The 13,712-nt window shown below is 31.4% G+C and overlaps 2 protein-coding genes across 6 annotated transcripts in view; one reads left to right on the top strand and one right to left on the bottom strand.

Annotated features, from left to right (window-relative positions):
• LOC114880889 (Y+L amino acid transporter 2) overlaps nt 1-6,011 on the top strand; it is a 91,396-nt gene extending 85,385 nt beyond the window's left edge. For all 5 annotated transcript variants that reach the window (XM_046285730.1, XM_046285728.1, XM_029197369.2 and 2 more), the window contains exons 7-8: nt 991-1,168; nt 1,488-6,011. In XM_046285730.1, coding sequence (XP_046141686.1) covers nt 991-1,168; nt 1,488-1,549 — 240 coding nt within the window. In that variant the 3' untranslated portion in view covers nt 1,550-6,011. The remainder of the gene's footprint in view (nt 1-990; nt 1,169-1,487) is intronic.
• Nucleotides 6,012-6,353: 342 nt separating this feature from the next.
• LOC114881780 (ubiquitin-conjugating enzyme E2Q-like protein CG4502) lies at nt 6,354-11,051 on the bottom strand. The gene is made up of 8 exons (XM_046285735.1): nt 10,884-11,051; nt 10,648-10,811; nt 10,401-10,523; nt 10,123-10,330; nt 9,553-9,561; nt 7,778-8,043; nt 7,126-7,533; nt 6,354-6,837 (listed from the first exon to the last, which is right to left on the bottom strand). Exons 1-8 carry the CDS (start codon nt 11,020-11,022, stop codon nt 6,709-6,711), a joined length of 1,446 nt encoding a protein of 481 aa, XP_046141691.1. The 5' UTR covers nt 11,023-11,051; the 3' UTR covers nt 6,354-6,708.
• Between the last annotated feature and the right edge of the window lie 2,661 nt (nt 11,052-13,712).

Raw genomic sequence — 13,712 nt, 5'->3', positions numbered from 1 at the left:
TTTTCCGCGCATGCGCATTGAATGTAGTATCAATGAAGTAGTCACTTGCATAAAATGAAGGTCTTATAGTGCCCCCGCATTTAATCTTTTTTTAATTATTTAAAAATGTTGAATTAACCAATTAAAATTGAAAAAATTGATTGGAAACATATAATATATACATTATATATTCTGCAACTTATGAGTTTAATTTAATTTATATAATTTACAATTTTATAATAATAAATATTATAATAAATATATGCATATATGATGTTATAAGATAAAAAGGTGATGACAAGGTAAAGATCCTGTTACTGCCCAGTGCACTCCCACTACAATTCTCGGGTCTGTATCACCGTTACGTGTACCTACTTACATTGTACGTTATTGTAACCATCATTGTTACGTCACAAAAAGTCGCGCATGTATGCAAAACCTACCATATCTATCACTGTATTATTGCTATCTACTAATTTAAGTACATTGATACTTGTTTCCAATTTCACATTTAATTTGAAGAGCCCTATTAACACCTCAAACTGATAGTAGAACTGAGGAATTATCAATTTTATGTTCTATTAGAAAAACAATGTTAAAGTTACTACTAGAATAGAAACACTCTTGTATAATTATTTTTATTTTTATTATTGATATCGGGTGAAACTAAAACATAAGATACTAATATTAGGTATACAAATTAATTTGGTGCCTTTAACATTACGCCTCCTTAATTAACAATTTAAATATTTTCCCGCGCTTCTATGGATCTGAAAAGTGGCACCAGAATATGATTTTAATAATCGTAGCTACTATGACTTCTAAATAATAATTCTTCAATTAAGAAAGAAAATGCACCGAATTAATTTATCTGCCTAATACTGATAATTTGTATAGTTCCTTTTAAGATAATGTGAAATTAAATTAATTAAAAAGAAGTCTTCCATACATGTAAGAAAAAAGATGATTCATAACATTGAATTATTAAAAAGCTATCGTTTTCAATTACAGGTCTCAATTGTGTTACCAATTATATTTTTCGTAATCTGTGCTTTCCTGGTTACATTTCCTTGCTATGTGTCACCGTGGGCAGTTGGAGTAGGAGTGATAATCATTTTATCTGGCATTCCCGTGTACTGGATCTTTATTTATTGGAGAAAGAAGCCCAAATGGCTTATAATGTCGTCTCGTAAGTAACATTTGTAATTTGTTATTCAATTATAATTTTAATTTTGCATGTACACATGCTGAAGAAGCTTCTTTTTAATATTATTACTAATATACTGACAAAGAACAAATTAATCCCAGGACGACGGGCCACAGAGAGAGTACCGATTTTAATTTAATATTTTATGTCATATTATTTTCATTTTCTAAATTTGACACTGTTCAACAATAAAAACTAATTGCTATAACAAAAAAATTAAAATTCAATCAATAATGCCAATTAAATTAGGAATTAATTTTAGTACTAAAAACTAATAAAATTATTATTGTTTTTGTTGTAGATAATCTCAACATGGCATGTGCGAAATTGTTTATGTGTGTTCAAGAGGTGAAAAGCGATTGATCGTTAAATGCCTTTTTAATGTTATATATATTTAATATTAGTAGTGCCTTGTAAGTTGACTGAAATTTCGCCTTACAAGTTCACACACACATACACGCACAGATAATTTGGGACTTGAAATTTGGTACTGGCTGCATGGAATGACGTATTTAAAATGAACAAACGTATGATATCGCGGTACCCAGGTGCCGCCATTACTCGGTGTTGGTTTTAAGCGTTGTTTCCGTAAAGATATAAGAATAAAATGTGTGAAAGAGCTAAAAGAGCAATATCGCAATAAAAAGAAAACGGTGCCATACGGGCCCCTTATCTGATCGCGCATGCGCATTAACGCAATAAGTGTAGCGTATGTTATGATACGCATTGTGTAGGTCACACTAATATATTGTCATATTTAGTATATATTTGTATACAATTCAGTTTTAAATTTTGTAATTTATCTTATATTGAGAAAACGCAACTCCCGGGAATTGTAAAGCTTTTATATTTCCCACAGTAAAGATTTTCGAAAGATCGCGCGCGATACTACCAACGAACGAGTGCGCATGTGCAATTAGACAAGGATATAAAATACAAGGAGCCTTTATGTAATATTTTCTTTCTATTCCATTTTACACACTATTATACATATCTTTATGGAAGAAGCATACTATATGGCATGCTCACAAATATGGTCTCAATCAATTATCAAAACAATGGTGTAATTTCAAATGAAGTAGGCACAACATTCCCAGTAAACATGTGCTGTTTTATATTGAATGCATATACATATACAGTCGCTACCACGATACAGTGAGGTTATAAAATCCTTCAAAAACTCTTTAAGAGCGCTGCAAAAGTCTTACAACACTTTAGAAGAGCTAATGAGATAAAATTTTATTTAGAACTTTATGAAGAAATGCCTTGACTGCTGCTTCTTAAGGGTTTAAATTATAACCTTGCCATGCCCTGATGACGATTATTCATAACGAATAAATCATGCGTGATATTCATTGAATAGGTCAATTAACGGATTCATCAGTTACATGAAATAACGAATTAAGGTCGATTTATATCATCCGTTCAGACACGGGCCGTTTCCGATCAGTTAGGTTCCGACAAATATTGTTCTGTGTTATCGAATACGAGTGTTTATATATACCGTGATGGATCGGTTCAGACGCGTTCCGTTTCAGACATAAGACGACCGACATTCTCGAAAAGAATAATTTGACTGAAGCGATACGTGACTGAAACGATCGAAATGCGACCGAACGGACGCTGTCGTATGATATGCATTTGGTTCAGACAAAATCTGACGATAGAACAGACGTGGTGTGAGCAATATATTATAATAATGCAGAACGAAAAGTTAATAGAGTTAGTGAGGCATTATACCTTTTTGTATAATCAAAAAGATAAAAATTATAGTGACAATTATAAAAAGGATGTCCATTAATTGTCTGAATAACGTCCAATATTCTCCACTAATCTTTCTTATTTTTAACATTTTATGGGTGCCAAAACGTCGCTTTCTTTTCTTATTTTCTTCCTCTTCATCTAATAGTAAGGTTATGCAGCACAAATCTTTTAAAGATAAATGCGAAAACAAAAACGATGTAGTATTTATATCATCAGTTCATGTCCGACAACGACAGGCAGCGAACGTTAATCGCCATCGTTCGAAAATGTTTTCGCATTTATCTTTAAAAGATTTGTGCTGCAAAGCCTTACTATTAGATGAAGAGGAAGAAAATAAGAAAAGAAAGCGACGTTTTGGCACCCATAAAATGTTAAAAATAAGAAAGATTAGTGGAGAATATTGGACGTTATTCAGACAATTAATGGACATCCTTTTTATAATTGTCACTATAATTTTTATCTTCTTGATTATACAAAAAGGTATAATGCCTCACTAACTCTACTAACTTTTCGTTCTGCATTATTATAATATATTGTTCACACCACGTCTGTTCTATCGTCAGATTTTGTCTGAACCAAATGCATATCATACGACAGCGTCCGTTCAGTCACATTTCGATTGTTTCAGTCACATATCGCTTCAGTCAAATTATTCTTTTCGAGAATGTCGGTCGTCTTATGTCTGAAACGGAACGCGTCTGAATCGAGCCATCACGGTATATATAAACACTCGTATTCGATAACACAGAACAATATTTGTCGGAACCTAACTGATCGTAAACGGCCCGTGTCTGAATGGATAATACAAATCGACCTTTATACATATATATTATAATAAATGTGTTAATTTGGTAAATGTATTCACAAGCAATGAAAAAGGTTTTATTAAAACATATGTCGCAGCGAATATATGCAGTCTTTAAACGAATACATTTACTAATTATAAAAATAATAAGCAGTTTATAATTTTTGCTAAAATCTTACATAAACGTTAGCTGTAGGATATAATTCAGGAAATAGAATAGTAAATAATCATTATCACTATCATATTATGGCGCCATTTTTTGAATCCACTGAAGGGCGGGAAAATATTTATATTTACAATACATACACATATTGACTTTGAAGTGCATGTATTTACTAAATCTTACGCTTTTACAGTGACATATACATCGATTTACAAGACATAATATGCATCTATTTTAATGGATTTATATCATGTTCAGTTTTATTTTAAAAAATCTTAATGAACATCCGTTGTAGTATAGGAAAAGCAATTGTGTAATCAATATTATTTAATTTTTTTAAATTTATAGTTACAGTCCAGTGGATAGTTAAATGAGATTGATGCGTATTGAATACTTTTGTATATATTCATAATTTTAATATTAAAAAAGAAAACTAGTTCAAGCCATTACTTAAGAGTTTGCTTCAACTTAGTTTTAGTTAATTTTATTAATATTTATATTATTTAGTTATACCAATGTAACACCGAAGAATAATTTGCACTCTTAATCGGAATTGTTTATCGTATTTTATAGATAAATTGTAAATGTTGGACCATAAAACTGCGAGAAGTATTCATCTTGCAAACTAAAAAAGTAAAATTGATTGACAATATATCAGACCAATACCAACGCACAACTTGTTTAAATCATGATCATGTTTTATTTCAGAAATTTTGTGTACACAATTCTTCAAGTAACTTTTGTTGTTTTATAAGTACTTGTAAGTACTACATTCAATACATGCGCATAATATTGTAATATACATACTATAACCATATGTATTTAAACTATTTTTAATTGTATATACAATACAAGAACTTATAAATTATTTATCATGATTCATATTAATAGGTAAACGCATTAGCATTGTTGATAAATCAATAATAGTAATGTTTCTGTCATATTGTTTTTTATTAGTTATATTTATAAGAAAAAAAATGGTCTAATGATATATTACAAGTGTATTCATATTAATACAAAATCTTTTTTGATACTGTACAATATCGTACAATTTATCTGATCAAATTATGCATTTAAAAATAAAAATATCTTAAGAAATACTGGGTATCTTATAGAAAACAAGAATGTTATCAAATATTTATAGTTTTATAGTTATCTGTACATGATCATAATTTTCTAGCCTTTTTTAAATAAATTTTTCAAATAAGTACTTTCCAAGAAATTGCAATTGAAAATGTGTTCAAGAAAATAACGACTGATAACGTGCCTTATACCTATGTTGTGCGAATAAAAAGAGTTTTCTAAGAAAATTTTTCATGAAAACTCACATTCTGGGATTATTAAACGAATAAGTATTTTTTATCAAATTTGGTACTGTTAGACAGCTCGTTATTAATAGTGTCATATTCTGGGTATGAATATGTTTGTTCGTTTTGAACAAAAAAATCCATATTTTTAATATTATGTTTAAATGGTTTTTTCTTCAATAGTCAGGGAAAATTCAATGATTTTATATTAATATAGAAACAGTTTGATATGTTCGTGGTGTAATTATGATTACGTATTATTGTCACTACATTGTCAGTACGAACTATTACTGATAGATTATACTAATACTTTTTTTATATCGTAAGTAATGTTTAGAATTTGTAAGATACTGATCTGCAAAGTTATAACTTAGTGCATTTCATTTATGAAACTAAAGTTATAAAATAAACACGAAGGACATAGTATATTAGTGAGAAAAACATAAACAATGAATATTACAATTATAGGTATAATAAACAATATATTAATACAACAAATGCTTTTATTTAATTGCTAAAATTTTGTTCTAAATGAAATAAATTACAAATGAGATTCTTACTGGGTATATCTTAATGCTTCGATACATTTACTTTCAATAAATATGTATGAAATATTGAATAAATATTGCAATATACATGTAAGTATTTTGAATAATTTACAATAAGTACAGAATGTAATACATATTGGTATCAGTATATTAAGATAATTGTAATTTTCAAAACATTAGAAATTACACTACGTTGTACTATGCAAAAAATTGAAAATAAAACTAATAATTATTCTTACTTTCCTTATTAATTGGATCATTGCAATATAAAAATTGTGCATGTTTCTATCGTATCGTATCTCAGAAAAAATAAAGTTTCGATGAAAAAATATTGAAGGCTACATCCTTTTATTTTTTAATGTATAATTATATGAACATCAATGCTGTGTCGCTTAAAAAAATAAATTTAATTAAAGATCTCATGATATTATAAAATATAAAAGAATGAGTATTATTCTCCATACTTCAGTAACAAGCAAAGAGTTTCAGTATTCTTCAAAGAATGAAAGATGTAGCTTTATAATACACTAACAAAACATTTACAAATATTTTTAAGTAACTATTCAAAGATTACAAGATATTTGATTGACGGTGTGTTTATTATTCATAACAATATCATGGCAACGTTACAATAATCCATTTGTTACAAAACTGACAAATAAATTACTAACGCCATAGTAATGAAACAACTATAATCTTTACCGTAATTGTTTCAAACAAATCAACAGATTTTCAAAATTTCGCTACCGCCTCTTATTCCTTTTTTGAATATTGCACAATCAGTTGCTTACACAGTGAATAACAACCGTGATACAATGGCATGATTGTTCAGAAAGGAAGAACAATGTTACTTGTCAAGTTTATTCTTGAAATCAGCACGCAGCGATATTTTAAATAACAATCAAGTCTTTCGTTCATTAGAGTGATTTGCAGGATTAACCCTCTGCAAGTGGCGGCGTAACCCAACCGTACTTTTCATGAGTTTTTACAAGACTCCTGAAGGATTCTTCAGCAGAACGTCTATTAAATTCTTTGTTCGTCTTCGATTTCCTTGCCACACGCCCCTAAAAAATTGAATAACGTTATAAATACTTACTTTCATTCTTAAATGAATTGGAACGTGTAATTAAAATTAACTGATTAGTGGACAATATAAAAAACCGATTTAACAAGTGTATAAAATTCAACGATAAAACGTTCTAACATTTATTATATTAATTTCTCAATACAATACTTAAAATATCTATGCGTGTGAACTTAAATTATATATCTTAATTTAATTTAAAATTAATGCAATCACTTTTGATAAATAATACTGGAATACAGATGATTTCATGCTAAGATGATTTCACCTGGCCCTTAACGATACTAGCTGCAAACTGTGTGATGACAGCTTCAATGGTATATGCACTAGCCCATCCCCTTGGTGTAAGAAGTTCCATACAAATAGCGCCACCCTCCATTACAAAACCTTTCTCGATTCGCGGAGAAATAACACGCATAAAAGGTGGTGCGAATGGAAAGTTCTCTGGAAACACCACATGGAGAAGTATATAAGGTATGTTGAGTTCTCTCATGTCAGCTGCTAGTTCACTTTCTGGATCAATTTTATGCAGTCTCACGTGCCATTCAAATAAATTGTCATTGATTAGTTCTGCAGTGAAGGTTGATTCCAATCGATGCTGTGTTCTCTGGATTTCGCTGAGCTCCTTCATCAATCTACGCAAACGAACCCTTTTATCTGGAACTGCAACAATTCCCTAAAACATGGAAAAATATTAACTACTATCTCAATGATACATATATACATTATTTGTATAATCAAATAATTAGTAAAAGAAAAAAGAAGACAAACTTTGAATAGCATTAATATTAAACTAATATTTACATTTGAAAATTAATCAATCGTATCCTTAATAATTACAGTTTTAGTATATCTGAGTGCACATGGCTTTTGCTACTATGACAGTCAACATAATAAATTGAAAATTAATTTTGAAGTACCTGAGCGGAACTGCCGGAAGATTTCTTTGATTTGAAAAAACAACTTCCATGACTGGAATTACTGGCACCCGGGTTATCCGACAGTGCACCATCAGCTGGTGTAACTGCGTCAGGACGATGATGTCGACTTAAAAGCTTCCTCGATGGTGAATTCGTCGAGCTACTGGCTCCGTCTTGTTCCGAGATTTTCTCGGAGGATCGGAAAAACTTCCGAAATGCTGCGACTACCTTTTCCTTTGATCTCGTAGACATGATTCTTCCAGTATCTTTGACGCGATGTGTATCAGTGTAATATTTATAACATTTATTTAAACTACCCAATGATGATTAAGAGAGATGATTAAGAGTGATGATAATATACAATTAAATAAAAGAAATTTGAAGAATTCTAATACTACTGTATTCGAATGACAAAAGTTCAAGCATGCTTTCTTCTTTTACGAGATGATACCAATTTGATATATTAAGGCATTCAATACATATACTCAATTTATCTTTTATGAAAATAAACACAAGCAGCAACTTAATCAAATCTGACACTTGTGGTATTAAACAAAAACATCGCGCTGATTACATTTTTCAACAGCAAACAAAAGAAAACCGCGCTATTTACTACTAAAATTGTATTATTTACAATTTTTCACAGGAAGCATAATATTTAAATATCCCCTGCTATAGCAAAGTAGATATTAATTTTCACTCTTCACTCATAAAAGAATGTTCTTAAGTGCTAAAATAATTTATAAAATATATAAACGTCAACAACATGAAAGAAACATGTTAAAAGTGTCAGCGAAAAATTCAGTACAACAGCAGCATCCGTTGCAGCCTCAGTACCATTATCTCTTTAAATCGCATTACTTACGTTCTTTTTTTCACTCGACTGAGTTATTCCGGGGAAACACGTTGAATCGTTTCGCAGTTCATCTTAAACACCATTAATACGCGATGCTTTGTAACTGTCTTTAAGAATAAATGCAATTCATAACAGAATCGTGTATCAATAGCGAGAATAGAAAAAACGAAACCTAAAAACAACGTAGAACACAGCGCAATCTCCAACCTCATTGAACTGGTCAAGCACGTAGTTTGGAAGAGTTACTTCCAGGGCCGTCTTACCAAACGACTTTCCTTTACCAAGTATTCGTTCGACGGAAAAAATCAATCAATTTTCATTTTTTTCTTCTTTTTAATGATCTTTCCTCTTTGTTATATAAATATACTTTTCTTCCTTTCCGTTTTTGAATACGACGAGTCATGGAAACTTGTTTGAAGAAATCATTCTCTTTATAGATAATAAATTAAAGGAACGCCATTTAGTAACTCAATCGGTTTAAATTAAGTATTATTAAACGTAATTTACACTTATCTATATATTTTCAATAAATGAAACGTATGCATATACAAAAGATGACAGTATTCTATATATGCCAGAAGATACTAATTAAATTAAAAATTATAGAAAAAATTTTGCATGAACCCTTGTTAAATATAAACAGATTTAACAATTTAATATCGACCTGATTTACGTATTTGATATCTAGTGATATTGAATTGTGTGAAAACAGATTGTAACTAAGTGAGTACTTTAGCATATCTACATACTTTAACATCCATCAATGTGTAAAATTATTTTACAACATTTTACAAGAGTTTTGTTACTTTGACAATTGAATGAAATAAGTCTTATTTTAAGTGTATAAAATTTTTTATTATTTTTCTCTCCATGGTATTACAATGTAACTGTTCAAATATCGTTTTGAAAATAAGAAAACCATTGTATGCTTCACTATGTAAGTTAAGACAAGAAGGCAGGATAAATACTGAACCCATGCCCATTTCAATTCCTCCCAAATACTGGGTTGATAATGAATTAAACCGTCTCTATAGATTATTTCTGCGCAAACAACTACTGTGTTTTCACTGGAATGACCTACTTGCTTTGTTACATACTCGTTGTTTATTTTAGCTGCAACTAAAATAAATGTTTATATTTCAACTATATTTGAATAAATGACAATATTAAACTTTTTTAAGAGCAGTGGTTTAAAATTTAAACCATTAAATGGCGCACAATATTGGGACAGTGGTCCAAATTTTAAACCACCTCCATTAAGTTTCATAGCTGCAAACATATTCACAATTCAAAACCACCTTTTAATTAGTTATAATTATGTGAACAACATTTAAATCAACCTTTTTCTCAGCAAACATTATGTTTAAGTAATAAAAGTATTGAAAAATTCACTTTTTCTTAAAATAAATTTCAATTAAAATTGTTCTTCCCCCTAGGGGTATCTTTTTATCAATTTTCTTGCCCCTAAAAGATTAAAATTACTACTAACATTTTCTATTAGCACTTTGCAAAAGTAACTCTTCTAATGAATAATGAGCCATTTCTATGCTCTGATTGTAAGTTTCATATAAACCTTCATTGGTAAGAAGGCCCTTTTGCTGTAGCATTAAGTCTCCATAGAACTGTACTTTCTGTACTTCTTCATCTAACACATGAGCAAAAAGTGTAATAGACTCAATCGTTACTTCAAACAATTGCTGAAATAAATCAATAAAATTAACACTTTGAAATAATACTCAAAAATAAAAACGTAATAACACATTTTACCTTTAATCGAAAATTAAAAAAGAGTAAAAGCTTACAAGATCTAACAGGTACGTTTGTATAAAAATGAGCCTCTAATTTTAAAATATCCTTTTTACCATCACTATTTGTATCTATTTCTTGAACCTAATTTTTAATAATTGTACAATAATTAATATACATGTTATGTATACATGTATTATGTATATAGTATACATATAATATACAATCATATATATAAAATCATTTATATATAATGCGATAATAGAACCTTCACTAGTATGCAGTCATCTGTAATTTTATTATCTTTGTATGTTGTAAAACTTGAACAAACTATGGGACTAACATTGTAGCCTCTGTCTACTAATAATAAATATTTATAATTAAATAATACATCCGGTCTTTCTATGTATACGCGATTTTTTAATGAGAAGCCTGGAAATTATTAATAATTTTCAAAAATAACGTGAAATTATTATTATTATTATTAAGCAAATTAATACCTACCTCCTGCATTGTAGATGATAAAAAATGGTGTAAGTAACGATAAAATTGTGAAAAACAGTACAATTAAGAAACTGAAAGAATATAGTTTACTTTTGTATTTATAATGAACAGAAGTTGAAAAAATTTCAATAACTGCCATGATGACGCGTTACCTAGGCAATGCGCAAAAACATACTTGGCAAGTGTGTATGTACAGCATGTACAGTGGCGGCTCGTAGCTAAAATTAGTGGGGGTGCTGCTCCAGAAAATTTTTAGCCTTTGTTTTAAAAAATAATTTTTAACAAACAATACAACCGACTTCGAAATGCACTAAAAAGTATGAAATAATTTCTCTTTCCGGGGAAACTTCCGAAAGGCCCCATCACTCCAGAACAACCAAACTTCGGATTTATAGTAATTGAGGGACGAGAAATCGAATGAGACCATTTTCAGAACTGGCAAATAAACCGTTCTCGAGATATACAGGGTATTCTAAAAGTGCGGAAACCCCCTATTATAGGTTAAGATTAGGGTTACGGTTAGGTTAGTCATTTTGCCTAGGTTAAGGTTAGTCATTTTGCGTGGAAATGCGTTCTTATCGAGGTAATAGGGGGTTTCCGCACTTTTAGAATACCCTGTATATCTCGAGAACGGTTTATTTGCCAGTTCTGAAAATGGTCTCATTCGATTTCTCGTCCCTCAATTACTATAAATCCAAAGTTTGGTTGTCCTGGGGTGATGGGGCCTTTCGGAAGTATACCCCTATTTCCTAATGAAATAATTTATATTTCATTTATACAAATACCCAACCGCTATTAATAAAACCTATTTACTCGTTAAATAGTATATCATAGTATACTAAATACATTTCAACCTTTTCGGAGTCTGCGCAAAATAAAAAATTTTTCTTCTACTAGGAAGATCCTAGCTCAGGCATCGACAACCTATCAAATCGTTATTGGCAGCATCGTATATTCGGGTATTTTTAATTTTTTCTAATATTTATCTTGTGTTATTTTTGTTATTACATATGTTGCGCGAATCCGTTTAACGGAAATAGGGATATTTAGGGAATTTCAGCGTGAGTAAGTTTATCCGTGGAGCGCTAAAGCACTCTGCTCGCGAGGCGCGGAAACAGATTTAAACAACTATTTACATACTTCGGCTTGAATTCAACTATTTATTCAGCAATCGTGCAAAATTATAAAGTCCAAGATGCACTTTTGCACATGAAAGCGATCCGTTGTATTTAGATGACAAAATTGTTCTGATCATTCTGCGCTTGGCGGAGGAGATCTTCGCGTGATGTCGGTCTATACCACTTCCTTGATGGATCCTGGATCCTCTCTCAGGATCATCCCTCCTCCAATGGTGGAGGAGTCCACCCCGTTCTGTGTAGGCCCCTTCCCCTGCCTGTCGTCTACCCTCAGGTGCGTGGAAGTGGGGGCGTGCCGCCAAGACGCTAGAATGTTGCATCGCACATGTGCTACGAGAAAGCGTGGGACCCAGAAAAAATAGGAAACGACAAGACCTTGTACTTGCCAAAGGCAACTCTTGAGGAAATTTACGACCCTCTTAGAGTGTATGAATAGACAGGATATTGGAAAAGACTTCGTAACTTTAAAGACCGTTCGTGTCTTGGTCGAAAACAGCAAATTTGATATGGTCTATCATAAATTAGTCGTTCAGGAATTTTTGAAGTGAAACTATTTCATTCTTCTCTCAGCTCGATCACCCACGTCAAGGGGTTTACAATTCAGGCTTTGTATATTTTATATACAAGTGTACGCGCCGATGGTTTAAACTCCGCTCTTAATTTACAACCATCGATACAAAGGTCCTCGACAGATATTCGAGACATATCGATACTGCATATCATCGATAAATATTCCCACGACAATGTTACCATACCACTCTAAACATGTTCACGTTACATTTTATTATTCCTTCCGGCTAGCTCCATGTAGGCTGTTGCGCGATACTTCGAGCTTCTAGGGATCTTTTTAAGATCCAAGGAACGTGGATAAGCCACCCGTGGAGCGCTAAAGCGCTCTGCTCACACGAATTAGTTTTAAAGAAAATAAACTGACCTTAAACTATTCAAAACAAACTAAACCTTTAACAACGATCAACTTTAAGTTTAATAAACTAAAACAAGAACAATAAATTGAATTGAAAATAAATGTTTTACACGTGTACTTTTCTTTAACGTTTACAAAGAACAAAAGGACGAAATTTTCTAGAAGAATCCCCTATTTATAGCTGCCTATCGTTAAGTAAACTATCGTTGTCAACGCTCGTTAATTTAGTCCTTGATAAACATTTTAAATACGATAAGCCGATTTTCTTCTACTAAGCGAGCTACTGATAAGGAATCCTTGATAACAATTTGATAACGCTATATAGATTTTCATTTACAATTTAAATTTGACGCGCTTCAGTTCCTTCATTCAACTGTCTTTACGGCCTAATTCACAATTTATTTCATTCTATGCAGCCTAGTTTACAATGTGTTACGAATTTATATTCTCTTAAACCGGGGAGGATCACAACAAGGTAGTGACTAGCAGGCCCTCCAAGCATAGACATATGAAAATATAGACGGAGCATAAACTGCTACTTTAGGTAAGGGGGGCTCTGATAATCGGGGCGAGGAGGGGACTCGTCTGACTTCGACTTATTCCGGCAAGACTCGGTAGTATTCGGCTCACATTTCACATGTATGTATGTACAGTATTGCCTCGAAATAAGCAAGTGGCTCGGGACCGAACCGTTGCTTATTTCGAGGGAGGTAGCTATTCGGCTTGACTTTGTTCTCGAAACGGGACGATAGAGAACGCGAGAAACGA

The sequence above is a fragment of the Osmia bicornis genome, chromosome 5, assembly GCF_907164935.1.
Source record: "Osmia bicornis bicornis chromosome 5, iOsmBic2.1, whole genome shotgun sequence".
Classification (NCBI taxonomy): domain Eukaryota; kingdom Metazoa; phylum Arthropoda; class Insecta; order Hymenoptera; family Megachilidae; genus Osmia; species Osmia bicornis.
Note: the sequence above shows the minus strand (reverse complement) of the source record. Positions and strands in the feature narration are given on the sequence as shown.